The 13,985-nt window shown below is 51.1% G+C and overlaps 1 protein-coding gene across 4 annotated transcripts in view; it reads right to left on the bottom strand.

Annotated features, from left to right (window-relative positions):
• Positions 1-13,455, bottom strand: part of CHKA (choline kinase alpha) — a 62,428-nt gene extending 48,973 nt beyond the window's left edge. For 2 of the 4 annotated variants that reach the window (XM_046014719.1, XM_046014720.1), the window contains exon 1: positions 12,782-13,439. In XM_046014719.1, the coding sequence (XP_045870675.1) occupies positions 12,782-13,119 (338 nt within the window). In that variant the 5' untranslated portion in view covers positions 13,120-13,439. Of the gene's footprint in view, positions 1-12,781 lie in introns of all 4 variants that reach the window. The other 2 variants (XR_006819931.1, XR_006819930.1) reach the window with 2 other exon arrangements.
• Between the last annotated feature and the right edge of the window lie 530 nt (positions 13,456-13,985).

Raw genomic sequence — 13,985 nt, 5'->3', positions numbered from 1 at the left:
AAAAAAAAAGAATAAGGAAAATTTTCAGGAAGTTGGGACCCCGTTAATTGAGCCTTTACTGTAAATTTCCTGCCTCAAGTCACAAACAGATAATACTCCAGGACTTTTCTTATCCATTATCAGTCTATAATAAATAAGAGCTAATTTACTTCTTGGTGAATTTTCCAACTGAACTTCAGCTGCAGAGAAAGTGCCGGATTTTTTTCTCCTCCAACTTGCCTTTCTCTGCATGAGCTCCACCGTCCCAGACCCTGCAGCATCGTCCCCTCCCACAGGACTCTACTGTGTTAGACAGTAAAGCAGCTCAGGGAAATTTACATGTCACTGACATCCAGGGTAAATCCACAAAAAACTCAAAACCCGCAAAGTGCAAGATAAATCAAGTTCCTCTCCATCTGCTACTGGGTCATCATAATCCAAACGGATGACTCTGACATGTAGCCATTAAGTACAATTTCCAGACTTCACAACAGTGGAGATTTTCAAGGAGGAAGAAGGAAAAAGGGCATTTCCCTACTACGAGGCATACGAGACACCGCCCCTGACTTCAGCGACGGGTCCTCACCATTTAGGACACAGCTGTACTTTGCCTGGGCGGCCAGAGGAGGCAGAAGTGCTCCCCACTGAAACACCGGTAACAAGTCATTTGAAGTGATCCGACCAGGAAGAGAGAAAGCCACGTTGGAAAAGCTCCCCCACCACCCCTCGGCTTCCTACCGCCCAACTGTCCAGCCTGGCAGGTGGGACAGCACAAACGCCCACACACTCCTCGATCCTTCTCCAGCCATAAAGCCGCAGGAGCGAGCTGTCCTCTGGGTTCCAGAGCACATACAGAGGAAACAACCAACACTTCAGAAAACCTTCCAGACTTTCCACCCACCTTACCAAAAACATCGAATACCACCATCAGCTGTTGGCCATGAAAACTGTCGGTCAATTCTGGTTGCTCTGAAAAGTTCACATAGCTTGTAAATACACTCCGTGTGCAAAAGGCAGCCAAACGGAGGTGATGAGTCCATCAAAACCTTCTCAGCCCCAGGAAGAAAGCTGAGTAGTCCAGGAGATGTGACCCACCTGCACACATCGGCATCGGGAAGCTGGCACACACAGGTAGATCTTGGGCACTAGTGCACGTCACACCGACATTCAAGTACGCGGTTTGCCGTGTAGTAGTGGGTGATTTGGCTGAACAAGTCTGAACTACGAGTTAAAGGCAAACATACAGGAGAGAGCTTCCGAGCTAGTCTCTGCGTTTGCACCTACAAGTGGCTTCAATGTTTTCAAGCATTTTTCCTACAGAAAATACCTGACAGAGAGAGAGCACAAGCAGGAGGCGCAGCAGGCAGAGGGAGAGGGCGAAGCAAGCTGCCCGCTAAGCAGGGAGCCCGATTTGGGGCTCGATCCCAGAACCCTAGGATCAAGGATCATGACCCGAGCCAAAGGCAGACACCCAACCAACTGAGCCAGCCAGGCCCCCCTGAAAAATACTTTTTTTTTTTTTTAAGATTTTATTTATTTATTTGACAGACAGAGATCACAAGCAGGCAGGCAGAGAGAGAGAGGGAAGCAGGCTCCCTGCCGAGCAGAGAGCCCGATGCGGGGCTCGATCCCAGGACCCCGAGATCAGGATCTGAGCCGAAGGCAGAGGCTTAGCCCACTGAGCCACCCAGGCGCCCCTCCAGAACTCTTTTTATCTTGCAAAACTGAAACTGTGCCCCCATTAAGCACTAACTCTCCACTCTCCCCTCCCCCAGCCCTTGGCCACCCTAGTCTACTCTGTCTCTATGAAGCTGCCGGCACTGCAGATCTCACGGAAGTCGAATCATACAGTTACGGCTTTTTGTGACGTGCAATTATTTCACTTAGCATTAGTCCTCGAGGTTCACCCGTGCTGTAGAAGGTATCAGAATCTCCTTTTTTAAGATCACCTAACGGTCCATGTGAGTGATACTTTGCTGATCCACTCATCTCCTACAATATCTACGTATTTTTCATCATTTAGAAAGACCCACATGTAGGTGCTTCCGCTCAATGCTCAGAGAATGATAAACCCGAGAATCCACCTGCTCCAGAAACATCTTTAACGAACATTTTCGTCTGCTAAATCAAGCTGGGAGGTTATCTGGGCTGCAACCAGCCAGCCGTACTCTGCTGAAGACTAAAGGAGCCCCTGACGGCTCTGCAGACTGTCTGCCAGTTACACGGTAAGGACGCGGCACGCAGGACTCGAGCTCCCTGAGGCTTACAGCACCCACCGCTCCCTCCAAATTTCACTTTCTCTAAAAGTCAGATAATACAGGGCGGGGGGCGGGGATCAAACATAACCACTATTGCAACAGGAAAAGGATCCACAAGTCCAAGGACTGGATACACAGAAAACAGAAAGAACAGGGACATACCAAAACAGCCAATGAATTTGGAGCACAAATGAAGTAGGGGCGGGGGGTGCGGGGGACAGATATTTGCAAAAAATCTCTTTTAGCCATCTAAAACTCAACTTGAAACAACCGTGGTTCAGGTTGAGGGCAGGGAGCCAACTCGGTGAAATGACACCATCAGCGTGTGGTAATCAGGAACAGGTGTCTTAACCCCAAGCCCGGAGGCAGAGTTAAGGGAAGAGCCTTTGACCTTGGTGAACTGGCAGGCTCCTGCAGACACCTGTGTGGCCCTGGGCAGTTGACTCGATGCCGTCTAAGCCTGCCTTCTCACCATCCAATAACGCAGCAGCATCTAATGCGGGGGTTCTGTGATGATCACACGAGGTCATGTCAGCGGCTCAGCAGCAGCAACTGGAAGCAAAAGCGCACGCGCGGGACTGCGCCAGACGGAGAGGAAGCTGGTCTCTAGTCCTCCATTCCCAGGGTTGCTCCAGCTCGGCAGCGCCCACACGCGGGGCCGGAGGACTCTTTGTTGGAGTTAGAGCAGGAGCTGTCCTCGGAACGGTAGGATGGAGAGCAGTACCCTTCCCTCCACCCACCGGAGGCCAGCAGTGCCACACCCAATCGTGACAATCAAAACTGTGTCCGGGCGCTACCGAGTGTTCCTCAGAACAGGTTCCTACAATTCTGCTCCCAAGTCACTACCCTGAGCACCCCTGGAAGGGAGCATGCCTCTGGCCGCTCTGTCACGTGGGAGGGTCTTCCGTCTGTCACAGCACCGGGGCTGCAGCCACTTCCTCCACAAAGTGCCCCCGGCAAGGCCCCGCTCACACGGACCTCCCAGGCCTCACCTTTTTTTTTTAAAACTGTTTCATTGTAAGTCCCTGGGCTACTGGGACACTCAGCAGAACACAGTACTGACCACAGTGAGATGTGTAAATATGTAATAAAGGGCATGAGGGGGGAGACCTGGCAGGCTCGCTTGGTAGAGAATGCAACTCTTTTTTTTTTTCCTCAAGATTTTATTTATTCATTTTCCTTTACAAAGAGAGTGCATGGGGCGCCTGGGTGGCTCAGTGGGTTAGGCCTCTGCCTTCGGCTCAGGTCATGATCCCAGGGTTCTGGAATCGAGCCCTGCATCAGGATCTCTGCTCCGCAGGGAGCCTGCTTCCTCCTCTCTCGCTGCCTGCCTCTCTGCCTACTTGTGTTCTCTGTCTGTCAGATAAATAAATAAAATCTTTTAAAAAAAACAAAAAACAAATAGTGTGCACGTGCATGAGGGGAGGGCCAGAGCGAGAGAATCCCAAGCAGACCCCACACTGAGCGCAGAGCCCAATGCGGGACTTGATCCCATGACCCCAAGATCATGACCTGAGCAGAAAGCAAGAGTTAAGACATTTAACAAACTGAGCCACCCAGGCACCCCGAGAATGCAATGCTTGATCACAGGGTTGTGAGTTCAAGCCCCACACGGGGTATAGAGCCTGCTTATATACATACAGGTATAAAAGACATGGAGAGTACAACTTCATTGTAGATGCAAAACAGACTAATGAAAAGCTAAAGACAAGGGCTGTCCAAGGGCAGGACAAGATTCTCCACTGGGTGATAGAGGACGGTGAGACAGTGGCGGGGTGTGGGCGTGTGCTGCAGGGAAAAACCCAGAAGGAGAGCATGGGCATCAGTAGCTGGACAAGCCAAGAGACCAGACTGAGAATAAAATCCAGGAACTAATTAAGAATTATGGCAAGGTTACAGGATATAAAAGTTATATAAAAGTTAACATATAGGGACACCTGGGTGGCTCAGTTGGTTAAATGACTGCCTTTAGCTCAGGTCATGATCCTGGAATCCTGGGATCGAGTCCCACATCAGGCTCCCTGCTTGACAGGGAGTCTGCTTCTCCCTCTGTTCTTCTCCCTTCTCATGCTCTCTCTCATTCTCTCTCTCAAATAAATGAAATCTTAAAAAAAAAAAAAAAGTTAACATATAAAAGTCAATCATGGGGGGGCACCTGGTTGGCTCAGTGGGTTAAAGCCTCTGCCTTCGGCTCAGGTCATGGGATCGAGCCCCGCATCCGGCTGCTCTCTGCTCAGCAGGAAGCCTGCTTCCTCCTTTCTCTCTGCCTGCTTCTCTGCCTACTTGTGATCTCTGTCAGATGAATAAATAAAATCTTTAAAAAAAAAAAAAAGTCAATCATGGGGCACCTGGGTAGCTCAGTTGGTTAAGAGTCTCCAACTCTTGGTTTCGGCTCAGGTCATGATCTCTGGGTTGTGAAATTAAGTCCTGTATTGCGCTCCATGCTGGGCACCAAGTCTGCTTAAGATTTCTCTCTCCCGGGGAACCTGGGTGGCTCAGAGGGTTAAGCCTCTGCCTTCGGCTCAGGTCATGATCTCAGGGTCCTGGGATTGAGCCCCGCATCGGGCTCTCTGCTCAGCGGGGAGCCTGCTTCCCTCTCTCTCTGCCTGTCTCTCTGCCTACTTGTGATCTCTGTCTGTCAAATAAATAAAATCTTTAAAAAAAAAAAAAAAGATTTCTCTCTCCCTCTCCCTCTGTCCCTCCCCCCTCTCTTAAAAGAAAAAAAAAAGTCAATCACTTTCACTTTCCCATATGCCAGCAATAATTAAAATAAAAACACATTACCATGTACATCGGCAACCAAAAAATGAAACATTTAGGTATAAATGTAACAAAATATGTACAAGATCTATAAGAGAAAAATATAAAACTCCTATGAAGGATATCAAAGAATAACTAAATAAAATGGAGAGACAGTCCATGTCCATGGATAGGAAGACTCAGCATATCGACAAGATGCTAGTTTTTCCCTATTTGATGTATAGATCCAACACAATCCTAATCAAAATCCTAGCACGTTGTTTTCAGTATTGACAGACTGACTCTGGAGTTTATACGGAGAGGCAAAACACCCAGAATAACCAACTCAGTAATAAAGGAGAACAAAGTCGGACTGACACTACATGACTTCAAGACTTACTACAACGCTACAGTGTGGCATTGGCAAAAAAAATGGGCAAACGGGGGCACCAGGTCACTCAGTTAGTTAAGCTACTGCCTTCGGCTCAGGTCAGGATCCCAGGGTCCTGGGATCCAGTCCCATGTCGGGTTTCCCCTGCTCAGCAGCGAGCCTGCTTCTCCCTCCCCCTCTGCCTGCCACACCAACCCCCCCACCCCCCGCTTGTGCTCTGTCTCTCTCTTGAATAAATAAATGAAATCTTTGGGGGATTAAAAAAAGAATGGGCAAACAGATCGATTGAACAGAGGGCAGAGCCCAGAAATAGATCCACATACAGTCCACTGATCTTGACAAAGAGCAAAGGCAAGTCAATAGGCAAAGGCAAGTCAATAGAGAAAGGACAGTCTTAACAAATGATGCTGGAATGGCTAGACATTCACAGTTAAAAAATGAAATCTGGGCATGTCTGGGTGGCTCAGTTGCGTAAGTGTCCGACTTTGGATTGCAGCTCAGATCTTGATCTCTAGGTTTTGAGTTCAAGCCCTGCACTGGCCTTCATGCTGGGCATGGAGCCTACTTTAAAAAGAGAAAGAAATCTAGACATAGACCTTACATCCTTCACAAAAGTTAACACAAAATGGATCATAGACCTAAATGACTACAAACCAGACTTGTACACAACTACAAACCAGACTGTAACAGGAAGTCATCTAAACAACCTTGCTTGTCGCCGTCAGAGTTTAGATACAACACCAAAGGTACAATCCATGAAAGAAATGATTGATAAGCTGGAATTCACTAAAATTTAAAACTTCTGCACAAAGACACTATTCAAGAAAACAAGGCAACGACCACAAACTGGAAGAAAATATCTGCAAGGACGCCTGGGTGGCTCAGTCAGCTGAGCATCTGCCTTCAGCTCAGATCATGATCCCGGGGTCCTGGGGTCCAGCCAGCATCAGTCCGCCCTCTGCCTGCCTCTCCCTGCTTGTGTTCTTACGCTCTTACACTGTCTTCTCTCTCTGGCAAATAAAATCTTAAAACAAGGGGCGCCTGCGTGGCTCAGTGGGTTAAAGCCTCTGCCTTCGGCTCAGGTCATGATCTCAGGGTCCTGGGATCAAGCCCCACATCGGGCTCTCTGCTCAGTGGGGAGCCTGCTTCCTCCTCTCTCTCTACCTGCCTCTCTTCCTACTTGTGATCTCTGTCAAATAAATAAATAAAATCTTTTAAAAATCAATAAATAAAAATAAAAGAAAAACAATATCTGCAAAAGACACACTGGGTAAAAGACTATTAGCCCGAAGACATGATCTTAAAACTCAACAATAACAAAATAAACAACATCGGTGCACCTGGGTGGCTCAGTCGTTACACATCCGCCTTCCACTCAGGGTCGTGGAATCGAGTCCTGCATTGGGCTCCCCCCTCAGTGGGAAGCCTGATTCTTCCTCTCCCACTCCCCCTGCTAGTATTCCCTCTCTCACTGTCAAATAAATTAAAAAAAAAAAAAACCTGAAAAAACAAAAAAGAAAATAGACAACTTGACTTAAAAAATGAGCAAAAGACCTAAACACCCTCGTCACCAAAGAAGATGTACAGAAGGCACGTAAGCATATAAGATGATTCTCCACATCGTATGTCATTAGGGAACCGCAAATTAAAATGAGATACCAGTGCACATCTATCAGAGTGGCCCAGATCCAGAATGCTGGCACCAAATGCAGGCGAGGATGCGGAGCACCGTGAACTCCCACTCACTGCTGGTGGGAAGGCGGCCCGGCGCACCCGCTCTGGAAGACAGACTGGCCGTGTCTTACAGAACAAAACATGTTTTACCATACAAGCCAGCTACTGTACACTTTCATATTTACCCAAAGAGTTAAAAACTTACATCCACACAAAAGGCTGCACATGGATGTTTATAGCAGCTTTAGTCACATCTGCTTGGAAGCAACCAAGACGTCCTTCGGTAGGTAAATGGATAAACCATGGTCCATCTGAATGATGACACATTTTTCAGCAATAAAATGAAATCCACGATCATGATACAGTAAGCCATGAAAAGACACAAAGGAGACTTTTAAATGAACACTATTAAGGAAAGAAGCCAATCTGAAAAGACTACACGCTTTATGCTTCCAATCACAGGACATCTGAGAAAAGGGGTTGGGTGGAGAGAAGGACAGACAGAGGACAGAGGACCTTTAGGGCAGTGAGGCTACTCTGCAGGGAGCTGTAATAGTACATTCATGCCATATGTTTTTCCAAGGCCACTCAATGCATAACATTGACAGTGAACCTTAGTGCAAATTAGGGACTTTTGAGTGATAATGATGTCAGTGTAGGTCATCAACCGTAACCAATGTACAACTCTGGGGTGTGTGTGTGTGTGTGTGTGTGTGTGTGTGTGTGTGTTGGGGGGTTATATGGGAACTCTCTGTACCTTTCTGGTCGATTTGGCTATGAACCTAAAACTGCTCTAAAAAAATTAAGTTTATAAATTTTTTCTAAGTAAGCTCTATGACCAATGTGGGATGAGAACTCATGACCCTGAAACCCTGAGCTCGAGTCACACGCTCCACCAACTGAGAGAGCCAGGGGCCCCAAGTTTATTAATTTTTTTTTTTTTTAAAGTAAGGCCATGGGGCACCCGGGTGGCTCAGTGGGTCAAGCCTCTGCCTTCAGCTCAGGTCATGGTCCCAGGGTCCCAGGGTCCCAGGATCAAGCCCCGCATCGGGCTCTCTGCTCAGCAGGGAGCCTGCTTCCCTACCTCTCTGCCTACCTCTCTGTCTACTTGTGATCTCCCTCTCTATCAAAAAAATAAATAAAATCTTTAAAAAAAAAAAAAGTAAGGCCACTTGGGGCACCCAGGTGGCTTAGTCAGTTAAGCCTCTGCTTTCTGCTCAGGTCATGATCCCAGGGTCCTGGGATCGAGCCGGGTGCTCATCGGGCTCCCTGCTCGGCAGACAGTCTGGTTCTCCCTCTCCCTCTGTGCCTCCCCACCATATAGTGCTCTCACTCCTTCTCTCAAATAAATAAATAAATGAAATATTTTTAAAAGTTAGCAGGGCACCTGGATTGAGAAGGCTCAATCGGTTAAGCAGTTAAGCGCCTGCCTTCAGCTGAGGTCATGATCCCAGGGTCCTGGGACTAAGCCCACATCAGGCTCCTGGCTCAGCAGAGAGACTGCTTCTCCCTCTCGGTGCTCCTTGTGCTCTCTCTCGTTATCTCTTTCTCTCAAATAAATAAATAAAATCTTAAAGAGAAAAAGTAAAGCTACTTAAAGGACTTAAAGGATTTCCACAGTAAATAGTAAAAACAAAATGTAAATGAAACTTTATTTTGAAAAATGAAACTGGAAGTTATATACAACAGAATTTAGGTTAAAATTCAACTGTGTACATAAAAGGGAAATTAAGTAGGGAATTTTGGCATAATTTTATCAAAAAACTTAGTGATTACACCATAAACCACAACTTACTCCCTATTTGACTTTTACTGCATCACTGTGCAAATACACCTGAGGACTTGGCCATTCTTTTCAATGACTTCTCTTGGTTTTTTGATGTCTAAATGATTCTACTTGGGAGAGCTCAGGGTATCCCCTTCCCCATGAATTTTCAACTATTAGTGGGTCTGTGGGATATAACGTTGTCAACAGATTTGTGTGAAACTTACCAGCTCTCAAACATTTCTTCCATCAAACTTCATGAAATCTTGCAAAGATCGGCAATTTCACGTAACAACTGATTGTGACTTACCAACCAGCAACGGAGAGTGATAATAACAAGCCCTTGATTTATGGGCCTGCACATCAGCTGTGACGGCTGGGTGTGGGCAGTAATTTTTCTTTCTTTCTTTTTTTTTTTTTTTGAGAGAGAGAGAGAGAGTAAGCTTGGGAGGAGGGGGGACTCTTGGGCAGAGTCCACACCCAGTGCAGAGCCCTAAGCAGGGCTCAATCTCAAGACCTGAGCCAAAATCAAGGGTTAGGCACTTAACCTAACTGAGGAACCACCTAGGCGTCACCACCCCTGATTAGACAGACTCAAGCAAACAATAGTCTGATTAGAAAAACCTGTCATGGGGCACCTGGGTGGCTCCGTGGGTTAAAGCCTCTGCCTTCCGCTCAGGTCGTGATCCTAGAGTCCTGGGATCGAGCCCACATCGGGCTCTCTGCTCCGCAGGGAGCCTGCCTCCTCCTCTCTCTCTGCCTGCCTCTCTGCTAGTTGTGATTTCTCTCTGTCAAATAAATAAAATATTTAAAAAAAAAAAAAAAAGAAAAAGAAAAACCTGTCATGGGGCGCCTGGGTGGCTCCGTGGGTTAAAGCCTCTGCCTTCCGCTCAGGTCATGATCTCAGGGTGTTGGGATCGAGCCCTGAATCGGGTTCTCTGCTCAGCCGGGAGCCTGCTTCCTCCTCTCTCTCTGCCTGCCTATCTCTGTCAAATAATAAATAAATAAAATCTTTAAAAGACCTGTCATCATAGTGAGAGAATAGTGAAGAGGTCAATTTTTTTTTTAAGATTTTATTTATTTGACAGAGAGAGATCACAAGTAGGCAGAGAGGCAGGCAGAGAGAGCCACCAGGCACCCCTGAAGAGGTCCATTGAAGCTAAAATCCAATGCCTACCACAAGTCAGGCACCATTCCACTGCAGGAGATACGAGATGAACAGGAAATGCCCTCTAGGAATTCAATTACGGAAGAAGCAAAGAAAAAAACACACAAATGTGGTAGGTGCTGTCGCTGTCAAGGTGTGTACGTCTATGAACGGCTATGGAAAAGACATAAACAAATAAGAAATTAATTGTTTCCCTCTAAGCTGGGCCTTGAAGGAGGAAGTTTATTTTTTTATAATTTTTTTAAAAGATTTTTATTTATTTATTTAGCAGACAGAGATCACAAGTAGTCCAAGGCAGGCAGAGAGAGGGAGGAGGAAGCAGGCTCCCTGCGGAGCAGAGACCCCGATGCAGGGCTCGATCCCAGGACCCTGAGATAAGGGCCTGAGCGGAAGGCAGAGGCTTTAACCCACTGAGCCAGCCAGGCCCTCCAGAAGGAGGAAGTCTAAAAGCAGACCCCAGGCTGCCAAGCAGAGCCTAAGAGCACAGACAGGCCTAGAGGCTGAAAGCACAAAGCTCACTCAGGAAATACAGGATCTAGTATCCAGTGCTCCTCACTCCTGGGGGGGGGGGGGGCGGGGGAGGCATTTTTAAACAACGGCAACAAAAAGGAACCACTCTAGAAAGGGAGGTGGGGCCCGAGTGTGAAGCAGGCCAACAAGTCTGGATTTTATTCTCCAGTTACAGGAAGCCACGTGAACTTTAAAACAAAGAGTAACGACATCTGAGGATACCTGACAACAGGACAAGGAACAATTCAGAGCAGGGAACCCAGAGCGCAAGGACATCCACAGCTCCCCTGACAGGGTCTAAGCAAGGACTCGGACCTGGGCTCCGGCCTCAGAAACAGCACAGGGAACAGACAGCAGGTGTGGGGGCAAAAGCCGCTCACCAGGCCTCAACGGCCTCTGCAGACCGAGGAGAGGTGTTGGGGGGCGGGGTGTGTGCCTGTGGTCCTGGGGCTCTGGCCAGCTGCTGTCACCAACTCAAAGACGGAAAGCAGCAAAAGCATATTCCAGGGTGGGAAGGAGCAAAAGGGTGAAACGTGAGACAGACTCGATGGACTGAGTTGAGGCGGTGAGCTGAGGTCTGACAAACCGCCGGGGACGGACCAGCACCCTGCCGAACACTGAGAGATCGTGAACGTCCGTAACACCTAATAGCCGGAGTCGCATAAAGGCAACTGCCTGTGGAGGGTCACTAGATTTCAGCCAAGGGGAGTCCTTTTCCCCCTTCTGAACTGCCTCTTTTGCTTTTTAAAAGCTAGGTGTCACCCCCTTCCCGTGACCTAAATCACCTCCTTTCTCCCTATTAAATGGATCCCATAACCACACTTCATTCCAGAGAACAGAACTAAGAGGCAGTGTTCACCATGCGTCATTTTAAAGGGTCCTCCAAGCCAAAAAGGAAAGCTTCCAAGACCATTCCTAAGACTACTAATTCTTAGAGAAAAGAAACAAAACACATCTTCAACGCTCTTACAATGACAGGTTTGGGCAAAACACAATGTTTAACTGGCGAGTGACACTCCCCCCAAAGGGACCACAGAAAAATGTCTGAAGGCCAGATCCCAGGGCGTCCAAACGTCTTCACAGGCAACAGGCAAGAGCACTGGGGGGGAGGGGGGGGTACCAGAGACCTCCTAGGTCAGCAAACAGCCACTGACCTCCAGCCCCTCCAGGTTTTTCATTTTACAGACCCATGGTACTGCCTAGGATGCGCTCCATCGCTCTGTTCACTGAGAATCTTCAGGCCTAACTAAAAGTGATCGTTTTGGAGTTTCATGAAAAAAAAAAAAAAATTCATCAGGCAGTTGCGAGATTACCCGAACACCTGTTTCTGATCCCTACCCTGTGACTCTCACTGCTCGAAGCAAATGTGCCCGAGGGGCCGGAGGCTCCGTTATTCTGCCGCATCAGCAGCTCTGCTGGGAGACTGGGCGCGGAAGAGGAAAAGAGGAATCGAATGACCCCGGCTGGATTGGGGGATTATCGGTGGCAGCCAGCCAGTGTCTAGACACGACGCTCAACCGGGCCAACCAGTTAAAAGAAAAGCAGCAGAGAAAGAACCGCATTTCTAAAGGTCTAAATGGAAGGACACACACACTGTGAAAGGGTCGTCTCGGGGCGCAGAGCGGCAACAGAAACCACGGAGTCTTTTCCTGCTCCGTCTGAAGACGCGCACGCATCCATTTCTCGTCTTTCAAATTTGACTAAATATTTTTAGCTTAAAAAAAAAAAAAAAGGAAAGAAAGAAACAAAAAAGAGGGGGAAAATCTTTCTCCCCCGGTGCTAACTTTTGGGGCCACGCCTCCTCACGCACCCCTAGGGCCGGACAGAGCTGGCCGGGATGAGCAAATGTCACCCCCGGCCGCGAACAAACGACTCTTTCAGAGCCGGGAGAAGAGCAAACCACGGACTCGAGGAGCGAGAAGCAAAGTTACGAGGTGACTCTTCGGGAAGCCAATCGCGACAGCCCTCCGCACCGAAGGCCCTCAAACCGCGAAGGGACTTCCCAAATTTTGAAGGCTCTGGACAAAACGCTCGGGGAGTCCACGGCATTGTTCTGCCCGCAGGAGACCCGTTCTCCCCCGCAGCCGCTCTTCTGTCCCGCAGCGCCTTCTGGAAGGTCCTGGGAGGCCGCGGGCCCCCGTCGCGGAATCCGCGGGGACCTCACGCGGTGCGGGAGGGGGTCTCCAGCCCCCCAGCACGGTCCGCAGGCCCCGCCCCCGGCCCCGCCCCCGCCCGCCGGCGTCACCTGACCGGGTAGCGGCTCCCCGCGCCCACCCCGCCGCGGCGCCGCCACCGACCTGATGACACTGATGTGGAACTGGTCCTCGCGAAGGCCGCGCCAGGCCCCGGGCAGGAACTCCTTGCACCACAGATAGGCCCGGCGCCGCGTCCGAGGTTCGGGCTGCTCGTCGGCCGGCGGCGGCGGCGGCGGGGGCAGCGGCAGCGGCGGGGGCGGCGGCGGCGGCAGCGCGAGCGGCGGCTGCGGGCCGCCCAGCTGCTTGGGCTCGCGGTCGCTGGCGGCGTCGCGCTGCTGCCCCACGCCGGACGCCGGGGCCGTGCTGCCGCCGCCGCAGCTCAGCAGCAGCCCGAGCGGCGAGGGCTCCGCCTCGCCCCCGTTGCAGAACTTGGTCTTCATGCCGGGCAGGCGGCCGAGGAGGCGCGGGCGGCCGCAGCGCGAGAGAGCGAGGCTCAGGGTCCGGCCGGGCGCCCCCCTCACGGAGGCCGGGCGCGGAGGCGGCTCGGCGGCTCGCGGACGGGCCGGCCGGGCGCGGGCGCGGCGGTTTGGGGGCGCGCCGGGCGGACGCGGGGCGGCGGCGCGGAGGGAGCGGGCAGCGGCGGCGGCGGCGGCGGCGGCGCTCGGCTGGTCCTGCTCGCCGCGGCGCTCGCTCCTATACCGCCGCCGCACGAGGAGCGCCGCTCGCGTCACAGCCCGCCCTCGAGCTCGCCGCGGATTGGCTGCCGCCCGCCGGCCCAGCGCATCACAACCGCCGCCGCCCTCGCCACGCCACGTTCCTATTGGCTGCGGCGCCGCCCCCCGCCCGGGGCGCTGCCGGCGCGGGGGGGGGGGGCGGAGACGGAGGGGCGGGGCCGGTGCTGGGGGCGGGGCGTCGGGCCGGAGCCTGGGTCGCTGGGTTGGGAGGCAGCGAGGCAGGCGCGGGCCCTTCTAGAGCGTTGCGCGGGCCGAGCGGGGGCGGCCCCGAGCCTCGAGCATCGAGGGCTTGGCTTTGCCAGCCGAAAGCTTGCTTGGACCCCCGGGGGCCCCAGGACATCAGAGACCGGGGCCTGGCACGGGACAGGCAGGAAGCTGGTGCCTGGAAGCTGGCTTCTCTTTCCGCACGACCTTGGGGGCGAGGCACCTCCTTCTGCAGCTCCGGGGCTGTATTTTTATCACATTTCCCCGCGGCGGCTGAGCTGCTCGGGAGGCGCGACCACGCTCCGTCCATCCCAGAGCCGGAGGAGTTAACGATCCCGGAGTCGGAAAGCGGGGCCCGAGAGAGGGCG

The sequence above is a fragment of the Meles meles genome, chromosome 8 (genome assembly GCF_922984935.1).
Source record: "Meles meles chromosome 8, mMelMel3.1 paternal haplotype, whole genome shotgun sequence".
Classification (NCBI taxonomy): domain Eukaryota; kingdom Metazoa; phylum Chordata; class Mammalia; order Carnivora; family Mustelidae; genus Meles; species Meles meles.
This window is presented reverse-complemented; position numbering and strand designations above follow the sequence as displayed.